Source organism: Telopea speciosissima, chromosome 5 (assembly GCF_018873765.1).
Source record: "Telopea speciosissima isolate NSW1024214 ecotype Mountain lineage chromosome 5, Tspe_v1, whole genome shotgun sequence".
In the NCBI taxonomy this organism is placed as follows: domain Eukaryota; kingdom Viridiplantae; phylum Streptophyta; class Magnoliopsida; order Proteales; family Proteaceae; genus Telopea; species Telopea speciosissima.
The window spans coordinates 13,844,082-13,866,804 of record NC_057920.1 but is presented as its reverse complement, the minus strand read 5'-3'; the positions used below and the strand labels follow the sequence as shown (position 1 = coordinate 13,866,804).

Genomic DNA, 22,723 nt, shown 5'->3' with positions numbered 1-22,723 from the left:
AGGGGCACATCCATCCATCCTCGCCAAAGATAGAATTAATTGGAATTTTTAAAGGGAGAAAGTACCCTACCTGGTTGTGTGTGGTGCATGTCCCTGCGTCCTGACATAGGACCACACAAAATGAATACGTGCCCCAATGAATAGGTGAAAATCCTTGAGGGTGCGACGTACATTTTGTGCAACCCTATTTCTAGGCACAAGGACCACGCGTCGCATGTGACCAGATAGCTAGCCTTCTATGATGAGGAAACATGGAGAACACTAAATCAAATCACTATTAATGAGACCATCAACTTCATAAAGTGATAGTAAGAACCATAAAATTGTCAATGGTTCTACCCCAATGATCATGCCAAATAGAACTAGAGGATCCATGACCCACTTTTTGACATATTAAGCACTTGAGTAAAGGTTGGATATCATCCAACCCGTCCCAAATAAGAGAACCCTTCTTATTTATGGTGATATATAAATCAAGAAGATTAGAGTTAGGATAGTACTTAGCCTTTAATAGCTTTATCCGAAAATTTTGAGAAGGAGTCAATAATCTCCAAGTAATTAACTTAACCAATAGAGCTTTATTATGGAATGTATTGCTCCTAAATCTCAAACCATCCAATGTTTAGGCTAACATTGATTTCTAGGAGATTGACGACCACTTTTTACACAAATCCTACGAACCCTTTCAAAACTGAGAACTAGTTGAGTCCAATTGATTACAAGTACTAATCAGATCACGAGTTTGATCTCACAGTCTGATGGAATACCTAAATTCACTAGATTCTCATACTTAAGAAGGAATTAGTGAAAATAAGAGTAACTCGCTCGTGTTACTCTCTCTCCTCCTTCTATCGTACATGGATTTCCTTTTTTGGGAATCCCTTCTCTGAGAAAAAAACTTGCGCATGAGAACTAGTAAGCTATAAGCACCGTTAAGCAGACCCATTGTGTTTGTTGAACAGATTTAGATCTTCTCCAATTTTCTAAAGGTATAGTGCAGTGCAATTCAAGACTGAGAGCTTGACACCTAACCGACATAATATCCAACGATTTACACTTAAGTGACCCAATTTAGTTTTTCTTTCTTCTTGAGTTTGATACTATTGAATATTGCGTCTGCCAGGTGTTGAATTATTGGCCGCAGATGGGGATTTTTTTTTTTTCCTTTGAAACACTACATGACCAAAAGTTAAAATAAACCCATTGCAGGATTCTGACCCTCTGATATTTTAAGTTTGAAAGGTTTCTTTGAATCTAAATTCTATGGACTGCAATTTTGACCATCCCATCAGAATCAATAAAACAAATCAAAATTGATGCTAATTAATTTGACCATTGTCTTGGTGGGTCCTTTCCAATGAATCAATCATAATATTTATTATATAATATGATATGATGATGAGTATTTAATAATTTTATTTAGTTACCCACCAAAACAGATTAACTTTAGTTTAATCCTCCTCCTCCTCCTCCTTAAATGATAATGAACCTAAGAGTTACTCAAACCACCAACTCGAAATATTACTATTTTTAACATTTAATGAAAAAGAAACATCTAATCAATATTATCTGTGGAAAAAAATAGGAAAGCGAGAAGGAAAAAATCATCTACTTGTGCTTTTGCCTTTTTCTCGTGTTGTGTAGGAAAAAAATATTTTTATATTTCCATTTTATTGGGTGGATTGTTTTTATATTTCCTTTCAAAGAAAGTCTTGTCACCCACACCACATGGAGCCGGCGCCGGTTCCGGCTGATCCACGAGAGATCAGAAAGCTCGTGATAGTACGTTTATCACTCTCTCTGGTGCAACACCACCATGAGAGATCTGATCTTTCTTAGCTTCTCCTTAGAGATTTCTTGGAGAAGGTCTTATGGAACTGAAATTTTGTAGAGAGAGAAACCAAAGGTCCTATTCTCTCTTTATGTCATAATTATTTTTTTTTTGTTTAGTTTCCAAATGAATTTAAATATCAAAGTTGATATTTATGATTTTAATCCATACTATTTGTCTAGAAATCCAATGGTTAAAAAGCTAGAAGTGATTCACCCATAGATACTCCATAGAGATAAAGAGCTAGAACTCTCTCTCTCTCTCTCTCTCTCTCTCTCTCTCTCTTCTAGTCTCCAGGATTCCAATTTATTTCTTGCTCTCTCTCTCTCTCTTTATTTGTTTTTCTAAGTATCTTTCTTTCAGTTGCTTGCTCTTGTTTTGGTGAGAAATGGAAGGATATAATAATCAAGTAAGTGAGAATAATAATAATAATAATAATAATAATAATAATACAAGCACAACAACGAGGGGGAGTTTCTTATATGGTGGAGGAGGTCCTCTTGTTCTTGCACCCAATTCATCAGTTTATGGTAGAAGTAACACACTTCATCATCATCATCATCAACAATCGGTTGAGTGCTTTCTCTCTGAATCTCCTTCTCCGATCGTGAAGACCGAAGCTAGTGGTTCTCAATATAATCAAGAATTTCACTACACATCAGCCGCTGGTAGAGGTGGTGGTGGAGGTGGAGGTGGTGGTGGTGGTGGTGGTAGTTCAAGCGAGGCTGATGCTATTAAGGCTAAGATCATTGCTCACCCTCAGTATTCAAACCTTCTGGAAGCTTACATGGAATGTCAAAAGGTATTATTACTTCCTCACCTGAAGTGGATTAGTCTAAATACTCTTATGATTAAATGATTATTAATTAATGTTTAATGGTTAAAACTTACAGGTAGGAGCTCCACCTGAAGTGGTAGCTCGGTTAACGGCAGTTCATCGGGAATTCGAAACACGGCACCGATCATCCGTTATTTGCAGAGATTCTTCAACTGACCCAGAACTCGATCAGTTCATGGTAATAATTCCTTTATTAAATTGATAATTCAAGAACAAATAATAACAAAATAAAATTAGGGTTATATTAATTTTTTTGGGATCTTACAATATTTGTCGTAGGAAGCCTACTATGATATGTTGGTGAAGTATAGGGAGGAGCTGACAAGGCCTATACAAGAAGCCATGGAGTTCATGCGAAGGGTTGAGGCGCAGCTTACTACGCTCAGTCATGGCTCTCTACTGAATTTCTCCTCAGGTTCTCTCTCTCTCTCTCTCTCTCTCTCTGTGTCTTTCTGTCTCTCGGACCTAAACACGTTTAGTAGTTAAAGAAGAAATGAAGGAAAACCCAGAAAGTATGTGAGAGAGGCTCTTAGGTTTGAATCTTAGGATGGGTTTGTTGCAGAGAGTGTGAAGTTTTGGCTTTTGCGTGGTGTATGGTGCAAGTAGAAAACCCGTACTGATACGGTCTGAGAGAGAGAGAAGTGAAATAATGGAAATACGTGATCTCGCAAATCTCTAGAAGGAATAGGTTCTGGGTTTGGAGCTGACACAGCTCTGGCTGTTCCAGTTTCAGGAATTCAGGCTTAGGGTTCCGATGTTCCAAACACACTTTCTTTCTTCTCCTTCTGTGTGTCGGTGGTCTATGAATTGTTTCAAATCTATTAATCATTTTAGTGGGATATAAATTAATGGTTAATATAAAATTATGGGAAAGAGAACCTCCCTAGATTTTTTTCCTTTTTTTTTTTTTATTATTTAAAGTAATAATAAATTAAGCAGAGCAACATTGGATGCTGTTCCAACTCAAATCAGTGTTGTATATCTCATGATCCCATCTCTTCTGCCTACCACATTTAGTATGGAGGTTTAGTAGTGTTTGATCCCTAGAACCAAAAAAAGAAGGGAAAAAAAAAATCTTTAGTTCTAAAATGAGCTTCAAATTAAAGTGGTATTCAAATTCTTGTGCATTGTGTATTAATTATGGATAGGTGCATAGGGTTGATTTTTTTATTTTCTTTTTTCTTTTGGAAGTGAAAAATATTGAATGTTGGTTCATTTAAATCCAATGAGATTGAATGTTGATGACTTTAACTTGTTTTTGTTCTGTTGTGGATCAATCTTGGTTGAGGAGAAAGAATATTGAAGGAAAGGTTCTCAAGAAGAAGAAACTTTATTGTTACAATGTAATTCCTAGTGGTGGGAAGACTATTAAAATTACCTGCTGTGTTGCAGTGTCAAGCATTCTTTTCCACATTGATAACAAGAAAAACTTTATAGACTAGTGTGTTTGTTCTGTGGGTATTGTAGCTCTTCCTATGACAGCATGTGAATCTTGTAAACTTGAATCATTTCAAAATATGTCTTTCTCGAGGTAATTAACTCTGCTTTTATTAATTCTTCTCTACATGCACCTCCATAAGTATTTGATGTTGTAACTTGTACCTTCTATTCAAATAGAAATGCTTTCTCTATGAATTTATTATTATTATTATTATTTTTTCGTTAAAATATCATTTTGTATTGAAAAAAAATAAATAAAAGGAGTGTACAAAAAAACACTGGCTATGAGTCAAACACAACTACAAGACATGTGAGATTAAATCCCCACCTTCGGCAATGCCATCGACAGATAAATAAAAACGCTAAGAAAACAAACAATAAGTATCGGGGCGGGGGGGGGGGGGACACCTGAAACTGCAGTCTATTATTATTATATAAAAATTCAAGGAAATATGAAAAATCATGCTTGATAATTTTTTTGTTTCTTATCTGTTAAAAAGAGTGCAACTGTTTGTAACCCTCCATTCCTGGGGTCTATATTTTGAAAACTCATCAGCTATCAGTTGAAGAAAGAGAAATAGTAGTTTTAACTCTTTTTGCATTGATATCTTTTGCTGGAGTATTGCATCTGAAATTTGTATTACTACATTTTAATATAAGATAAAAAGTTAAATTGTGAATCAACAGAGGGGTGTGAGAGGGTTTTTCTTAATATTTTTGTTTGGAACAATTCAATTTGGGATGCTTATGTGCACAATGATTTGTGTTAATATTGTGTGGATGGTTGAAGAGGATTAGGAATTATTTGTCATGATCATCAATGGATGACTTTGTTGCTTGTAATCAGGGCTGGTTTTCATTGTGAGTACATGGTTTTAGCAATATCTAATTAATGCTTGTGACCTGGATTTACTCATGTGAAAAAAATTATTATCTCATCTTTTGTCAAAAACAATCCTGCTGAACCAAGTAATTAATTCTTTCTGTGTTGCTTTTAGTCTTTGTGTACTTTAATTTTCTACTCAATGTATCTCTCATTGACCAATGTGTAAGGAGAGTTGAAGATGGTCTTGATGGTGCAAGGGATGGTTGTATGTTACTTAGAAATGATTTTATTGTTATAACAAATTGTATTCTGCACCATTTTTTTTTGGAGAGAGAGAGAGAGAGAGAGAGAGAGAGCAAAGGCTGCAACATTTTTCTTTCCTTCTCCTTCATCTGACCAGGAGATGATTGGAGAAATGGTCACAAAATCTATTGGCTTTGGGTGGACAATGTATGTCAATGGAAAGATTCAATATGTGAGTAGTAAGATCTGCTGATAAACAAATCCAGTGAATGGACTGGGATGGGAAAAATGGCTGAAATAGTTAAGCATCAAAATCCCAGGTGATAGGAAAAGGAAAATGTCTTGTGGGGTAATTAGGTTTGGTTTATTTTATTATTTATTTTTTCTTTAGTGGTACTAGCTTTGGTGGTGTCTATTGAATATAATATGAATCTGGTTAAACAATGCCTAAACTGAGTAATGTTCAGTTCCAGGGGAGAAAAAAAATAAAAAAAAATTATAGAATTTAGGAACATATCAACTTTTCCTTCCTCCCTCCCTCTTTTTATTTTTTATATATATCATTTATTATGTCCTTCAGTGATTTCATTGATGGATAAAAAATGCTAAAGCAGAATATATTAGATAGATTATTGCAATTTATTAGCAGTTCTCTAATCCATTATTGAATAAAATAGATGTAAAGGGTTCTCATGTACTATTTGGGCCCAATGGGTTGAGATTCCTTAATTTAATACAAACATGAATTTGTTTACATTAAATTGAAGAAATTAAAATTGAGTTTATGCTTGATATAAAATGTTACAATGATTAATGTCCTGACATGAACTTATTTTTCATCTGTTTATCTGTTAATGCTGGTATTGTCGTGTAGTACACACCAGTAGTAATATTGTGTAGAATTTTGATTTGGAACAATCACCACTAAAGTGTGTATGATAGTGTGGAGATCAATTGATATATTAGGTTTGAGATTTTAATGTTTGCATTTTTTTAAAAAAAATTGGTCATGATGCTTTTGTGTATGTTTAGGCAGCATTTGTTATGCATTCCAAGAATGTATTTTAAGTTGATTTTGCATTCTCGGATGATAAAAATAATTGTATGTATCATCTAAGAATGCAAAATCAACCTAGAATGCATTCCAATAATGCATACCAAACACAGCTTTAGTGTATTGATGCAGTAGTGAACTAGAATTGAAAAAAGGAGAAATAATGTATGCGAACTGTTTATGGGGGAATCATTTTGAGCCAAGAATTAAAATGACTATTCTCTACACAAGGCTCTTAGGAATGTATTAGCGATACACTCGCCCTCTCTCTCTCTCTCTCTCTCTCCACCGTCAGGAACCAGCTCAACGATGTTGATCAAGATTAGGCTCGGCTCGATAGGCGGTTGGGATTTAGGACTCCTAATGAGAATCCTATATGTTATGTACATTTTGATAAGAAAGCTAGAGCATAGTAAATCAGATTTCTTTGATTAGAGGCACAATCCTTCAACTACTAGACTGTCCTCCTATATTAAGGATTGTAATTCCTTCAAACCAAAATAGTGGAAATTCTCCTTCACCGTGGACTAAGGTTGAACTCAACCGAATCACGTAAACGCTATCTCTCTTTCTTCCTCTTTTGATCATTCTTAACAAAATGAATATATTCACAGTCAAAAAATTCGGTCTAGGATAGTTGAGCAAGATAGATGGTGTAACTAAAGTCTTACAGCATTTCGGTCCGGTATACATGTTTCCTTGGGTTATAGTTCTAGACATCGAGGTTACAAGTGTTTTGATCGAAACACCGGAAAACTTCTTGTTTCGCGCCATGTTGGTTTTTTATGAAGGGCGCTTTCCCTTTAGTGTGGGGTTACCTAGTCATGCGCCTGCACCAGTTTCCCAACAGTCCTTGCTTGGACCGCCTTCTGTACTCTCTTGGTTCCCCCCTCATGGCCCACTAGCTGACTTGGTATCATCGCAGGCCTTTTCCCGTGACTCCCAGCCACTGCCCTCCCCTCCCCCATCCTACTGGATCCACCCTAAGCGGGATCACCTTCCCCTGCGACCGATAGTTGTCATGGCGTCCTGGCGCTGGAGAAGGTTGCATGGCGACCTACGCCATTGCGTCCCTCTTTGATTTCTTCTTCCTGTCTCTCTTTCCCTCTTCGATTTCTTCTTCCTGTCTTCAATTTCTTCTTCGATTTCTTCTTCCTGTCTTCTTTCCCTCTTCGATTTCTTTCGATTTCTTCTTTCCCTCTTCGATTTCTTCTTCGATTTCTGAATTTTCTTCTTAAAACTTGAAAAACAATAGAGAAAAAATAAAACATGGCTTGAGTATACATCTATTAAAACATTAAAAATAGAGAAAATAAAAAATAAAACACGGTCGACATGCTTGCCATGGCAACGCCATGGCAGGCGACATGTCGATATATCGACGTGACACCCCTCCACCGATTTGGATCGCCGTGACGCTGTGACAACTATTCTGCGACCTCTACCTCCACTAGTCCTGCTGGCTCCCTTCCCACCGTTGACCTAATGGTGGATCTCCCTGTGGCCTCACCTGTTGTTAATAGTCACCCAATGGTAACTCACACCAAGGATGGTACTTGTCGTCCAAGGTTATTTGTTGCCACCGCTCCACCTATTGACCCTACTATTGTTGAACCTACCAGCTTCACCATTGTAAATAAATCCCCTCACTGTCGTCAGGTTATGGATACTGAGTACAATGCCTCCTTAAGAATGGGCCTTGATTATAATGAAACTTTCAGTCCAGTGGTCAAACCCACCACTATACGTCTGGTGCTCTCTATTGCTCTCTCGGGCTTGGTCCATCCGATAGTTGGATATTCAAAATGTGTTTCTTCAATTGAGACCGTTTACATGACACAACCACTTGGGTTTTTTGACCCCTTGTATCCCAACCATGTTTGCAAGCTCCACAAGTCACTCTATGTTCTTAATCAGGCACCTCGCGCTTGGTTTGATCGTCTTAGCTTCTTTCTTCTTGAGAATGATTTTGTGGGTTTCAAGACTGACACTTCTCTTTTTATATACAATGGCAGTCTTGATACCATTTATGTTGATGATATTATCCTCACCAGGAGCAGTGATACTCTTTTGACCAGTTTCTTCAGAAAATTGGGGTTGCCTTCCCTGTCAAAGATATGGGACCCCCACATTATTTTCTTAGAATTAGTGTTTCACAGTTCTCTCAAGGCTTACATCTCTCTCAACGGCAATACATCATCGATCTCTTGTCCAAGGTTAATATGGTTGATTATAAACCAGTTACTACACCCATATCTACAACTGCGCGCCTAAGTAAATTCTTTAGCGCTCTCAGGCCTGATCCAACACATTACACAAACAATGTTGGTGCGCTCCAGTATGCCACCTTGACACGTCCTGATATACAATATGCTATGAACAAAGTTTGTCAATTTATGCAAAGTCCAACTCTTGATCACTGGTGCCGTCAAGCGCATTCTTCCTAAGGGCACGCTCTCATATGGTCTACTTTTTTATTGTGATTCCAAGATGACTCTATATGCCTTTTTGGACATCGACTGGGCCGGTTGCCCTGACAATCGTATGTCTACTTGGGTGTTTGCAGTATTTTTTGGCTGCAATCTAATATCTTGGAGTTCTTGCAATCAAGCCACAGTCGCATGATCTAGCACTGAGCTGGAGTATTGTGCTCTTGCCAATGTGGCCGCAAAAATTAACTTGGCTTCAATCTCTCTTAAAGGAACTTCATATTTTTCTTCTTGTTGCTCCACTACTCTAGTGTGACAATGTTGGCACCATCTGTCTCATGACCAATCCTGTATTCCATGCATGTACTAAGCACGTCGAAATCGTCTTCCACTTTGTCCAGGACAAAGTTGCCAAGGTATATTTTGATGTTCATTTCTTATCTACAAAAGATCAGTTGGCCGATATTTTTACCAAACCGTTACCTTTTCAGCGGTTCTCCACTCTGCTTACCAACCTCAAGATGTCTCCTCCCCCTCCCCTCTCTTTTGAATTTGCGGGGGCGTATTAGTAATATACTCACCCTCTCTCTCCACCGCTAGGAACCAGCTCAGCGATGTTGATTAAGATAAGGCTTGGCACGGTAGGTGGTTAGGATTTAGGACTCCTGATGAGATTCCTATATGTTATGTACATCTTGATATGAAACCTAGAAGCATTGTAAATCAGGTTTCTTTGATTAGAGGCACAGTCCCTTCAACTAGTAGACTGTCCTTCTAATTCCTTCAATCCTAAATAGTGGAAACTTACCTTCACCGTGGACATAGGTTGAACTCAACTGAACCACATAAGCACTATCTCTCTTTCTTCCTCTTTTGATTGCTCTTAACCAAATGAATATATTCACAGTCAAAAAAATCATTCTAGGATAGTTGAGCAAGATAGATGGTGTAACTTAAGTCTTACATCATAAGAACCTATGTTTAGAGTTGCATATGACAGGGACAACCTAGCTTGGTCACAAAGAAAAGTATGATATGCAGAATAGTAGTTGCAAGTACAAGGGCTCTTGTGTTATTCATATTGGATGCATAACAAGAGCTTTTATGAAGTTCCCAGTGCAGTTCTCCCCTCCCCCCCTAGCCTGCCTGTTTTGTTGCTGCATGTTCTGTTGGTTATTTCTTAGCTTGTGTTGCTTGTCCTGTGTTGAGCAGTTGCTTTACTGGTCTTTGTAGGCTTCTTGAGTGGACTTAGTTGAGGGGCTTGCCCCTCCTCTTTTGTATTTTCTCCTTTCTCTTTATATATTATTTATTCACTCTAAAAAAAATTAGAACCATAGTTGGAAAACTGGATTTAGAGTCAAAATTTTGGAAAACCCGGTCAAGAGTCGCGTAGACTAGGTTAGAGTAAAAAATAATGAGACTGGGTCATAAATGGTCCAAGTCGTGACAAACTCGATGAGTTTAGTATCTTTTTTAAAAACCATAAAGCCGGTTCACTTAAAAACTAAAGTTGAATAAAATAGTAAATCCGTATTCTAAAACAGTAAGAAACCCTCAACTCTTCGACTCCCTTCTCTTGTTCTATGGTATAAACTCAAAATGCATTGATATGTGATTCCTTGATTTTATTTCTGGTTTTCCCTTCTTTTTTTGTTAATATATACTATTTATTGCATTAACAATTAAAAAACATGGTTTGCCTTGTCCGGGTTTGACAAGGCCAAGTCACCAGATTTTTTTGAAAGACGAGTTGAGTCAGAAAACCTGGTTTTCCAATTGTGGTTCGAACTACAAGAAAGATAATCAGAAAATTGAAATATTTCTTGTTTTAAAAAAAAAAAAAAAAAAAAAATGTTTTTACTTTTTTGCTTTTCTTTTGGTTGATTTTATTATCATTAAGTAGGAAGTCTCAATCTGAATATTAAGCTGGTAGTTATATAGGTGTTTATCTATATTAGGCAATTAAATTATAAAGAGAATGTCCAGGTTCCTGAAGTAATATAAAGAGCAAAAAAAGGAAAATGGCAAGGTGAATTACTGGCCATATCTTGGCTCCTTGTGGAAGCATCTGAGAAGTTAGGAAGATAATTGGCTCTTGAGTGTCTTCTATATATTTTCTTGTTAACAATTTGAATTGATAGATGTAGATGAGAAGTGTGAAGGTGTGGGTTCATCTGAAGAAGATCAAGACAATAGTGAGGGAGAGATGGAACCCCTTGAGATTGATCCACGCGCTGAAGATAGAGAATTAAAGAATCATCTTTTGAAGAAGTATAGTGGCTACTTAAGCAGCCTCAAACAAGAGCTTTCTAAGAAAAAGAAGAAAGGGAAACTTCCCAAGGATGCAAGGCAAAAGCTACTTAATTGGTGGGAACTACACTACAAATGGCCATATCCATCGGTATGTCTACACTAAGCAGTAACTCAGTAACTTAAGTTTCCTTAAAATTTGTGGACAGGTTGCACTCTAGGCCTTCTACTCACATATCAAATTTTAATCCTAGTGGATTTTTTTTAATAGATAAATTAATTTAGGGCGATATCTCATCCTGAGAGCGCATAGGCCGGGATGCAGGCTATGCCTAGACACATGGGGCGGGACGGGTCGGTCATTTCGCCCACCCCCATGTGTTTTGGCACATTCTGCGCCCCTAGTGCAGAGAACATTTTTTCATTAATTTATTACAAAAGAGAAGAAAAATAGATACAAAACTAAGGCAACCTTCTAAGACTCGGGCCTAGGATCCCCAAGACTCGAGGGCTCCAACCTCAAGGAGAGGAGGCTAGCTCAACTAAAACCATATTACACCAAAACAACCAAATGGAGTTTTTCAAGTGGCAGAATTGGGCTACAAAAAATTCAAAAAATGAGAAGATTGAGAGTGTGGTATATGGTTGAATTTGACTCTAGAATTTGATGTGGCCCATCTAGATCATTTCTTGTCCACCCAACGGTTTAAAGTTGTCTCATCATCGTGCCATGTGGCGGGATTAAGGGCCATTTGGAGAGAAATTTCTCTACACTGGAGCATTATAAGTCAAAACTGAACTCAAATAAAACTTTGGCAACCATTTTCTTGTTTCATTCTCTTTAGAAATTAACATGACTATGTTAATGCCAATGGAGCAGGAGACAGAGAAGGTTGCATTGGCAGAATCAACTGGTTTGGATCAGAAGCAAATCAATAATTGGTTCATAAATCAGAGAAAAAGACACTGGAAACCAGCTGAAGACATGCAATTTGTGGTTATGGATGGGTTACATGCACAGAATACTGCTCTTTATATGGAGGGTCATTTCATGAGTGATGGTGCTTATCGTTTGGGCCCATGATCACCAACTAGGAAGGGAAATATTCAGTTTCTCTTATGGGGTTTCAATTGAAGGCTTGGTTAGTTTTGACCTAATTCTATTGGCTTAGCAGTGTGTATGACACACCATGCCATGCACATGTACTTCCAACAGTTCTGTAATGATCCTATTGTAAAATGCTTATGTTCTTATTGTTGTTAGTCTCTTTTTTTTTGGTTGCTCTTGTGAAGTTGCACCAGATGATATAAAGCCATTTATTGAGGTTACTTTGTGGTCATGTAATGTTTGCTAGTTCCTTTCATTTGCTTTCTTTCCCCCTCCCCTAAGGGTTTGGGGTTACGCCCGGTAGTGTTTGTTTTTGTCACGTAGTTTTTCTAGTTTTCTTGTATATTCTTCTTCTTTTTAATATACATGATCTTTTAGCGAAAAAAAATATTTGTTTGTTATATTAAGCTTTATATTCTGGTGTTCTAAGGGATGTTGCGAGGTGTGTATGTAGTAGAAACCATTTGGTATAAGCTAATACATGTAAAGTCTAGGTTTATGGAGATTTAATGTTTAAAACAAATCTTATCACGATGTAGAAAAGAATGGAAATTGAAAACAACAATCATACAATAAACACAAGGATTTACATGATTTGCCTACGTCCATGGTTCGACAAGATTTACCAGGCAGAACACTGCCTTGCAAACCACTAGCAAATGAAGGTTTCTAGCTGCCCACCTTGATGGCCCCTTGCCGCTATATATGTACCACTTGCCGTAAGTCACCGAAGGTGGCACTTCGGTCTCCGGTGACTGAACTATTAAAATAAAAACACAAAACTGAGAAGGAGATAATGGGGCGGCGGTAGTACATTAGAGGAAGAAGAAGTTGGGATGAAGGTGCTCAAGTTAGATTTATTTGGGTTACTTGTTTAGGAATGGGCTGGGCTCTTTTGATTTTAATTGATTAACTTCGTGGGGTCCAAGCCCATTAAGTTATGAACCTTTATAAAAAATTCAACCCCATGTCGAGGTTGGTTCGTCACAAACCAAACAGACCGAACTAAGCACAAACGGAACTGGCCGAACCAAGCACAAATGGAACCGAGCTGAATCAGTACCAGTCTGACCTGGTCAGGTTATCGGGTAACTGTGTATCCGGTACGTTGACCCAACTATTTGATCCATCGGGTTGTCCGGCGACCCCCTAGAATCTGGTCGTTGCCGACATTGACTGATTGTTGACCGCCATTACAGGTTTATAATATATATATATATATATATTAGAAACAGAATTATGTTTGTTTCTATTTATGTTCCTATATTGAAAAGACAGAATTATGTTTCCGTTCTGGAACGAGAATATGTTTCTTTTCCAGAATTTATGTTTATGTTCTGGAAAAGTTTTTTGTTCCTGTTCCTGTATTTATGTTTCTGGCATATTTATGCCATATTTCTATTTCTGTTTATGTCAGATTTTTTTTTTGCTTGTGTTACCATACATATTTTTGTTTATACCCTGTTTCGATTTTTGTTTATGTCGGAAACTTCTATTGTTCTTATTGATGTGAGTTTTGTGTAATCTCAGGATGATTACTCTATTCATTTCCATATGAAAAATCCTAGTTCTAGTCTATGTAGAGGATATCATTATCACGGGCAATAACTCTACTTCTATCAAAGAGGGCAGGCCTTGGTGCAATGGTAAAGATTGTGCCATTGTGATCAAGTGATCATGGGTACGAGTCTGGAAATAGCCTCTTGGCGAAAGCAAGGGTTACTTAAAATATTTATGACCCTCACCAGACCCCGCACTGGCAGGAGCCTTGTGCAGTACGTACGTTTTTTTTTTTATTATTATTTCATATCAAAGATTTGGATTACTTAAAATATATTTTGGGATTGAGTCTGCTCATTCATGCCAAGGAATTAATCTCTCCCAACGCAAATATGCCTTGGACATATTGACTGGCACAGGCGCACTCAGATGGCATCCATGTGACTTTCCATGGAACAAAATTTGAAACTTCAACCAAATGATGGTCTACTGCTCTTTGATCCATCTATTTATGGTGTCTCATAGGTCGCCTCATATATCTTACAATCACATGCCCTGATATTGTTTATTTTGTCAATTATCTCAATCAATTTATGAGTAAGCCACGAGAACCTCATTAATTGGAAAACAACATGTAACAACATTACATGTTGTTTGTTACATCAAGTCCTCACCAGACACTGACATTCTTTTCTTCTTCTCAAGTCCTCTCATATTACAAGCCTTTTGTGATTCTGATTAGGGAGGTTGCCTACTTTCAGAAGAATTGTTATTGAATATTGCACTTTTTTTGGAACCAGTTCCATCTCATGGAAATCTAAGAAGAAGAAAAAAAGGAGTTTCCTCTCTTTAGTTGAAGCTAAATACTGATCTCTGGCCTTTACATAATGGGAACTCACGTGACTTTCTATCTTCTAACTGATCTATGGGTGCCACATCATAAAATCACTTTGTATCATGATAATCATGACGCACTTCATATTGCTTCCAATCTTATATTTTATGAAAAGACAAAACACATTGAAATCGATTGTCATCTCATTCATGAAAAGATACGATACAAGCCGGCATCGTCAACCAAATTGTCAACATATTCACCAAAACTTTGGGGCGCAAGATCTTTTCCATGGCTTTAATTATGAAGCTGGTTTGTACAATGCACTCTCCACCTTGAGGGAGAGTATTGTCCTCATCTCATTTGATTTTTTTTTTATTTTATTTATTGTAACTTATAAACGTTTCTGATTTGGTAGAGCAATCCAGTCAATGTTTAAATTCTAAATTTGCTATAACCTACAATCATTTCTGTTTTAGTAGAGTAATGCACTCATTGTTTGAATTTTAAATTTGTGGTACTCATGGGAGTTCTGATAGGCCACACTCCCGAACAAAAAACTACTTCCTTATATGATATGTTATATATAATATAACCCCGTTGAGTTATATATATATATATCATACATTTGAATGGAAAAGTAAACAATAAGTTATACTGATATTCAAACGTCTACAACATTCTTCTTGATCCAAACAGCCAATGTTTAATTTTTTTTTCTTTTAAAGAACAACTGTGAAGCTGAAATCAAATTATATATGGATCTATCCATCTTGTGAAAGGCCTGATAGAACATAATCTATAAAAATATTCTCCATGAGCATTAGCTTAATTAAGATAAAATATTACAAGGGTATGAAGCTATATATAGAAAGATATGCTAGCTAGCTTGCATAGATAAAATAAAGTATGAAGCTATATATAGAAGGATATGCTCCACAAGGCTTCCATAAACTGGCATCCGCTGCATTATTGGGTTGATACTGATCAAGGCTTTTTATTTTAGGATCGGATAGAGACAGCCACAACTGAAACAAAGATCCATTTAATATTTACCTCCCCTCCCTTTTAAGGGATAAAGAAGGCTGCTGGCTACGTGGTATCTTTTTTTTTGGCTAAAGATCAGCAATGTTTGTACGGATGATAAGAAAAAGTGATAAACAATACAATATTACAACAGATAATCATAGAAAGGGCGAAATGAATGCTTCATCTATCATGAAAGGAAAAATCTCGTCCCCATTGGTTGCTCCTCCACGTGCTCTCAATGGCGTCTACACTGGTGTAGGGGTCACACAGCTTGACAATAATCCCACTCTATGGCGCGATAGGGCGTGTAGCGCACATTCGATGGCCTGCAGCGCATGGGTACGCAACCCAACACCCCACCCATGTGTTGGGCTACATGCCCGTGCACTGTGGGCTATCGGATGTGCGCTACACACCTTGTCACGCTACAAAGGATCCAGATCCGATCCCCCATGCACTGGTTATACGGAGTCTGGCACCATGCATGTTTGAACATTCGTTCAATGGCAGCATTTTGGGTAATCATCATGTCAAAATCGAGTTGGGCTCACGTTCACGTACGTGAGCATACGAGAACAACTCCCAGCTGTTCAGATGGAATCCATCTATGTGGGTCCCACAAAGTGAATTCCATCTGAACAACTGGGAGCTGTTCTCATACGCTCACGTACGTGAACGTGAGTTGGACGTACTCGTCAAAATCATAATGATGTTTTTTTCTTATATGCAAAAGGTTTTGTTTTTTTAATGCCACACAAAAAAATAATAATTTATGATGAAAACTTGAGACTTGGGCCTTATCGTTCTCCTTCTGTCCCTTTCAAGAGATGCTTGGGCTGCCCTCCTAGTCATTCGAAGAAGGCCTAAGGGCAATGGTGATTCTATGATATGGATTGCTACTTCGTTGGGATTGTTCTCTTTCTCCTCGGCTTGGGAGTTAGTTCGTTCCGTCACCCCCGGATCCCTTGGACAGAAATTGTTTGGCTTTCAGGTCACCTTCCCCTACACAATTTTATCACTTGCCGTGTTCTCTCGAATGCTTGCCGATTCAGACCCTCCTCCATTCTATAGGCTCATTTCCTATTCTACCTTGTGTATTCTTTATTAGAATATATGGGGTTGAGGATGTAGAGCACCTATTTTTTGACTATCCATATTCTTAGTCTCATTGGATTGAGATCCTTTGAAAGTGCTCGCCTTTCTCTCGGTCCATCCTTGCATTAGGACATCACTGACTTTGGGTTATTAAAGTGTCTTTCGGTGACAAGTTGTGTTGTTATCTTGTCAGAAAACTTGCTTTTTGTGACTCAATTTAGCACATATGGGGGGTATGAGAGAGATTTAAGGAAATGAACGAACAAGTCTAGAATGCATCAACAAATCTGTCTCATTTGGATATATTTTTATATGGTGTGATAAATCCCGAGTAAAGAATACCATCCAACCATGCATGTTTCTGAATTAAACAATGTCCAAGTATAACTCTAATCCTGCCTAGCTAACAATCTATTATATACGAGTAACAAATGTTTATGATTTAAGGTTTAAAATGGTAAATTTGAAAACTCCTTTTGGAATGGAACGCACATAGCCCGGTTTCTAATCTCGGTATTGGGATCGGATCAGCCAAATAAGACACATTTATCCATGTTTTTCATATTTATAAAAAAAAAAACTGTTTTTAGGGAGAAAGAACGTCACCCGATCGCATTGTGGCGGACACTTGCACCAAAAGACATAAGGCCGTGCAGAATGACCGACACACCCCCTAAAAAGATGAAAAAATCAGGGGTGTGCTGATTATTTCGTGTGCCCGTATCTGGCGCAGGTGCACGCCACAATGCACAATCGGGTGGCATTCCTTTTCCCTTATTTTTATTACCATTTTACCCTTATCCATACAAATGTATTAGATCGGTCTTGATCCGATCCAGTCGATTTTCCCGATCCGATTGCGAACATTGCACATAGTCGTCCTACACATAAGAATTCATAGCCCTCATTCTAATAGGTAATGACCCCATAGTGGCGGGAGCCTTGTGCACTAGGTACGCCCCTTTATTCTAAGAGTTTGGTTCCTCCGCACGTATCAACAGGTGAACGTACATGTGAGAGCCAACTACCTGTCCTAATTTGGCTCTAAGATGTACGTTCACCTGTTGGTACATGCAGATGATCCATTCTCTTATTATAATCGGTACATCATTTGAAGTCAAACCACCACCACCTCCTTACTTGGTAATAACAAATTGGGAAGGCGTTTTCTCTTTGGGAGTGTGACCCTAGCGCCAACGAGGGATAACGGGAACGCATGCAGAAAGCATCTATTGTGGCAGGATCTTTCATGGGGTAGGGTGATCATTTCGTCTCGATCCCTGTGTGTCTAGACATAGGATACACATTCTCGGATCACCGAATTCAACTTTTTTTCAATAAATTAACTTTAAATCAGAAATCTTATGCTTTAAGCAAACTTAAAACAGATGTTAATCGGTCTATTAATATTGGTTAGGTAATGATCTTCAAACGTGGCACGTCTTTTTTTGAATATTTTTCATTTGTCTTCATCATCAGGGGACTGAGAAGCCGACATTATAAGCAGTATCACAGCACGCCTCTCTCTCTCTCTCTGATGTTTCAAAAATAAAAAAAAATTAAAAAAACATTAGTTATGAGAGACTGCTGCACGGGTGCGGCGAATCGATTAATCCATTTTAATTATTTCTCGTTTTAGGTTGCAAATCCAATTTTTTTTTTTTTTTGAAAGTGTCCCCCGCCCACCCTTCTCGTCAATTACGCACTCTTAGCTTTTGCACCCACCAAGGGAAGTAAGGAGACACCCAGACTCTTGTCGCTCCTAGTTTTGGATTTTGTTTGGCTCTTGTGAAAGTGAAAAACACAATTTGGTTGATTACAAGAAAAATTAAGTAGGGTGGAAAGCAAAACCAACCATCTAAATTATTTGTGTTGGTGGTGTTACTTGGTGATTTGCATCTACTGGTGGAGGACTACATCGAGGAGAAGTGGAAAGGAATGGAAAAGCAAACAATAATGATGATGATGATGATGATAGTGATAACGAGGATGATAGCTTTCACGTACTTTCCAGGAAGTTTCGTTTTTTATTTTATTTTATTATTATTTTATATATGCTCTCTTTGGTGGTGCCTTGCCTTTCTTCCTCTCATCGTTGTCGGTTTGAATGAGGTTAGCCCCATTTACCAATCACCATGAATTCAGGACTACGGAAATGGGAGAGAGAGCAGCCAAAGGGTCCCCCACCCATCTCCCTCTCTTTAATGTCATGTTTCAAAATCTAGAAGGTTTAGGCATCACCAGATCCGCCAACCCAATCCGGTTCTTTCTTGATTTGGCTAAGCAAATTTCAATTCCAACCCGGTTAATTACAGTGGTTGGCCATTCTCTATCTCCTATCACCATTAGTTAAGGTTTGTGGGGCTTTACCAAAAAAAAAAGTTAAGGTTTGTGGGGTTGATCACAATTTGGTTCTCTTTTCCATTTTTGAGTTATGTTCTACTTCAATTTCTAACCCCAAACACTTATTGTACCTCTCAATATGTTTGGCACAATACTCCAAATTGGATTTTGAATCGATCCATAGTCACCTTAGGCAGAATTTGGTATACATTCTTGGAATGCATTCTATGTCGATTCGTATTCTCGGATAATAAAAATTGTTAGTGTTTGAAGAGAGAGCTAGAACACTGGAACCATAACCCTAAACCCATGGTGTTAAAACCTAATCCGAATCAATATAGCACAAACCGGCCGGTCCTTATTGGATCGGCTTTGGGCTGGGGTATTGGACACCTGATTGAAACCAAATCCAAACTGACTTAACCTGAAATTGAAACCAAAATCAAATCTAAACCAAAACCAAACCAATATACTCTCATAAGAATCTGATACTATTCCAAACCTCATTGAAAATATATTTTCCCATTATTTTGCACAATACATATATAAGTCAAATCGAACTCAAATTAAAACGAAACTGAAACCGACTCAATAACCAACCGATAAGAGAAACCAAAACCGATTCAACCCAAATCAAACCAGCCAATTTACACCCTTACCCTTGATGATGAAAAATTGTTGGGAATCGACAAGAGAGAGAGAACATCACGTGGAGGCATGACCCACCAGTTCCATTAAGGAAGATAAGAGGAAGGGGGGGGGGGGTTGAGCGTCTCCAACGCTCACGCCATCGCCCCAATCTTTCAATTCCTTTCTTGACCCACACGCTTCTAGGCTTTGTGGTTTTCTTTTTTCCTTCTTTTTTTCTTTATCTATTCCTGATTTTCCCATCATTTTCTGCTGATCACCTCCCTAACACCCAACAAACAACCAACTCTTCTCACTCAATTGGTCATTCATGTGAGGCCTTTCCCAGTCTTTCGTAATCATATTCTACCTTCAAATCATTCCCCTCTCCCCAATTCTCCTCTCAAAAGTGAACCGGACCCAGAGCCAAAGTAATTGAAATATAATTAATTAATCACAGTAAATAGAAAATCTCAAAAATCTAAAATTACTTCATTGACACATATCTTTATATTCTTTTCCCATTTCATTTCATTTACAAAAGTAAAAGAAAGAAAAAAGGGGGAGAGAAGAAGAGAGATGGACAAAGAGTCTTCTAATTTCTACTCTTCCTGCATTTTAATTAACTATTGCTACAAGATACAAATTAATTACAATAATACTAAGATTTAAAACAAAAATATACAAAGCCCTGAACCAAAAAGAGAGGGGATTGTGAATTTGTTGTTTAAATGCTGTGTTTGTCCCTTTCACATGCAATCACAGTTTAACAAGCTGCAGATGGATGTGTAAAGGGGTTGTAGAAATGAGTTTTAGGTGCCATTGCATAAGGGTTTGCCTTAGACGACCCATCTCCTCCTCCGCCGATGCCGATGCCGATGCCGCCGCCGATCCTCTCGCAAGAAGGGCACATGGTGAGGGTGGCTGCCGGCAATTGCATGTAAAGTGGTGGAGATAGTTTCAATGCTTTCAATTCTTGAAGCTCCTTTTGTAACCTTCGGTTCTCATCCGTTAGTGTCTCACAACACTTTTTCAAGAACTCACAGTCTACTTCGGTTTGCTTCAGTTTTGTCCTGTTATAGTACGGAACATTAAAAATTAAACATGGTATCAAGTGTTCCAACTCTTGAGAAGTGCATCGAAAGGTGTTTTCCTGACATACCTGGCTCTCCTATTTTGAAACCAAACTTCCACTTGTCGGGGTCGGAGATTCAATTGCTTCGCCAAAGCTTGTTTTTGCTTCTGATCATAAAAATCCAATCCATCCCAAATTAAGAACAAACCCATTGAAGAAACCATAAAAAAAGGAAACATTAATCAAGAAGAGTAAGTACCGGATTGAGAGTACTGTGCTCTCTAAAGCTGTCTTCCAAGAGGGCAGATTGCTCTTTGGTGAGTCTAAGTTTCTTTCTTGCACTTCCTTCCTCATCTTCATCACTGGCCCTAGAAGAGATCCTTTCAATCTCCACCTCTTCACTTACAGGATCTCTTTCCCTCTTGATGCTAACGTTGGAGAAGGATGAGACACCACTGTGAGTGTGAGGAGAAGCTTGTTGGCATGGATCAGTTGGCTCTTCACACGCCTTGTTCACATCAATTTTGGCTTCCAAAGCTTCATACTTGTGGTCATCTGAGAGGGCTAAAGTGAGGGAACGAGGAAAGAGGTTATCAAATTTCCGGGAGGGTTTGTTTGGTTGTTGGTGATCAGACTTGGAGAGAGTATTATTATTCCCTTCATAGCCCAACCCAAGGCCAAGGCCTGTATTACACAGATCATCAAAACCCATTTTGAGAATCGTATGGGAAGTAATGTTAGAGATGGAGGAGATGTGTTGAAGGTATTGGAACAAGTCTTATTGCAGAGAATTGAATGAAGATGAAGAAGAAGAAGAAGAAGAAGAGGGAGAGGTGGGAAGTCTTGGAGTGTGGGTGGGTGGCTATGATTATTAATCAAAGAGATGAATGAGTAGAGGAACGAATCGGGCGTGGAGAATTATGAAAATCCCTAAATGTCTCTCTCTGCATAGGTTGACCATGAGAACCCCACTACTATTATTACTATTGCTCTCGACAAGCAAACCAAATAAGAAAAAGTCCCTCTCCCTCTCCCTCTCTCTCTTATGTGTAATTTGGTGTACACTAATTTGATGGATAGATGAGGAATACGTGGAATTAGATGGAAGTGCGAATACACACAACACATCAAGAGAATGAGTCGTCCTTACATGTTACTATATTAAGTTAATTAACAATAACCTCTCTTTATGTGTCCCCTTTATCATATTATCTTATGAGGTGGCTTTCCAATTAGCTTTGTTTTTAACTTACGTTGTAAACACTTGGGGTGTCCATTTTTATTTTATCTTTTTCACTATTTGATATCAATAGTGTTGTTTGTATCATGCAGCATTCATGGTGCGTAGGTTTGTCATGCATTTGATCAAAAAGGAGATGTGCGATGTGTGTGGTGATGATTAAAGGATTAGTTATCTTTCTCAAGATATTTCATGTGAACTGTTATGTATGTCCTGAATTCTTATACCCGTTTTGAAAACTGACTTGCTCGGACATTTTTTGGTGGTGACTTGAATGAAACTTTTTCTGAGATCTGTGATGGTAGCGGAAGGCTTGGGCCGATAGGTTCAATCCGATCCGATGGAGGAGTATTTATATTCTTTACCTGCTTTGTTGAAAAGTGAGTGAGATTTGGGGTTTTTCGATTTAGGGTTTCTGAGAGAGAGCAACAGCGTTGTTTTTGGGTGTTCTTGAAAGATCTCCATTGTAACTTTTTCTGATTTACATAGTGAAACATCTTTAGCTTCGTCCGTGGACGTAGCACACCATACTTGTGTATGAACCACGTTAAATCTCCGTGCCATCTTGTTCTATATTTCGTTTTTGTGACCACCCTGTCCCATACCATACCAAACCAAATGTTTCCCACCTCATCATGTAGGTCTTCTCTCTCTACTTGCTACATACTCCCTTGCTAGTGATGATATGAGTTCTTAGTTATTAAAACCTACCCTCCCCTCCTTTTTTTCCCCTTCTCTTATTGTTAGCTTTTTCTTTTAGGGGAGGAGGGTTAGAAAGGGATGTGCACTATAGAGGATTAAGGATTTAATGCTCCATTTTGTCAATGCCCTTGTTGTTTGTAAAGAAATGATGAAAAGGGAAAGTAGGTAGAAGACACCATACAAGTTTCAAAGGGTAATAATGGTGCTACATTATAATTCAAATAAACATGAATCCGGATCTTTGCTTAAGTGGAAAGC

At 38.1% G+C, this 22,723-nt stretch overlaps 2 protein-coding genes across 2 annotated transcripts; one reads left to right on the top strand and one right to left on the bottom strand.

Moving 5' to 3' along the window:
- The first annotated feature begins 2,209 nt into the window (after positions 1–2,209).
- LOC122661163 (homeotic protein knotted-1) lies at positions 2,210–12,012 on the top strand. Its single transcript, XM_043856496.1, has 5 exons — positions 2,210–2,633; positions 2,725–2,847; positions 2,949–3,084; positions 10,809–11,062; positions 11,792–12,012. Exons 1-5 carry the CDS (start codon positions 2,220–2,222, stop codon positions 11,993–11,995), a joined length of 1,131 nt encoding a protein of 376 aa, XP_043712431.1. The 5' UTR covers positions 2,210–2,219; the 3' UTR covers positions 11,996–12,012.
- An 8,198-nt stretch (positions 12,013–20,210) lies between these two features.
- On the bottom strand, positions 20,211–21,512 carry LOC122661038 (homeobox-leucine zipper protein HAT22-like). The gene is made up of 3 exons (XM_043856343.1): positions 20,783–21,512; positions 20,611–20,690; positions 20,211–20,521 (listed from the first exon to the last, which is right to left on the bottom strand). The coding sequence occupies exons 1-3, from the start codon at positions 21,233–21,235 to the stop codon at positions 20,215–20,217; spliced, it is 840 nt and encodes a 279-aa protein (XP_043712278.1). The 5' UTR covers positions 21,236–21,512; the 3' UTR covers positions 20,211–20,214.
- Positions 21,513–22,723: the final 1,211 nt, after the last annotated feature.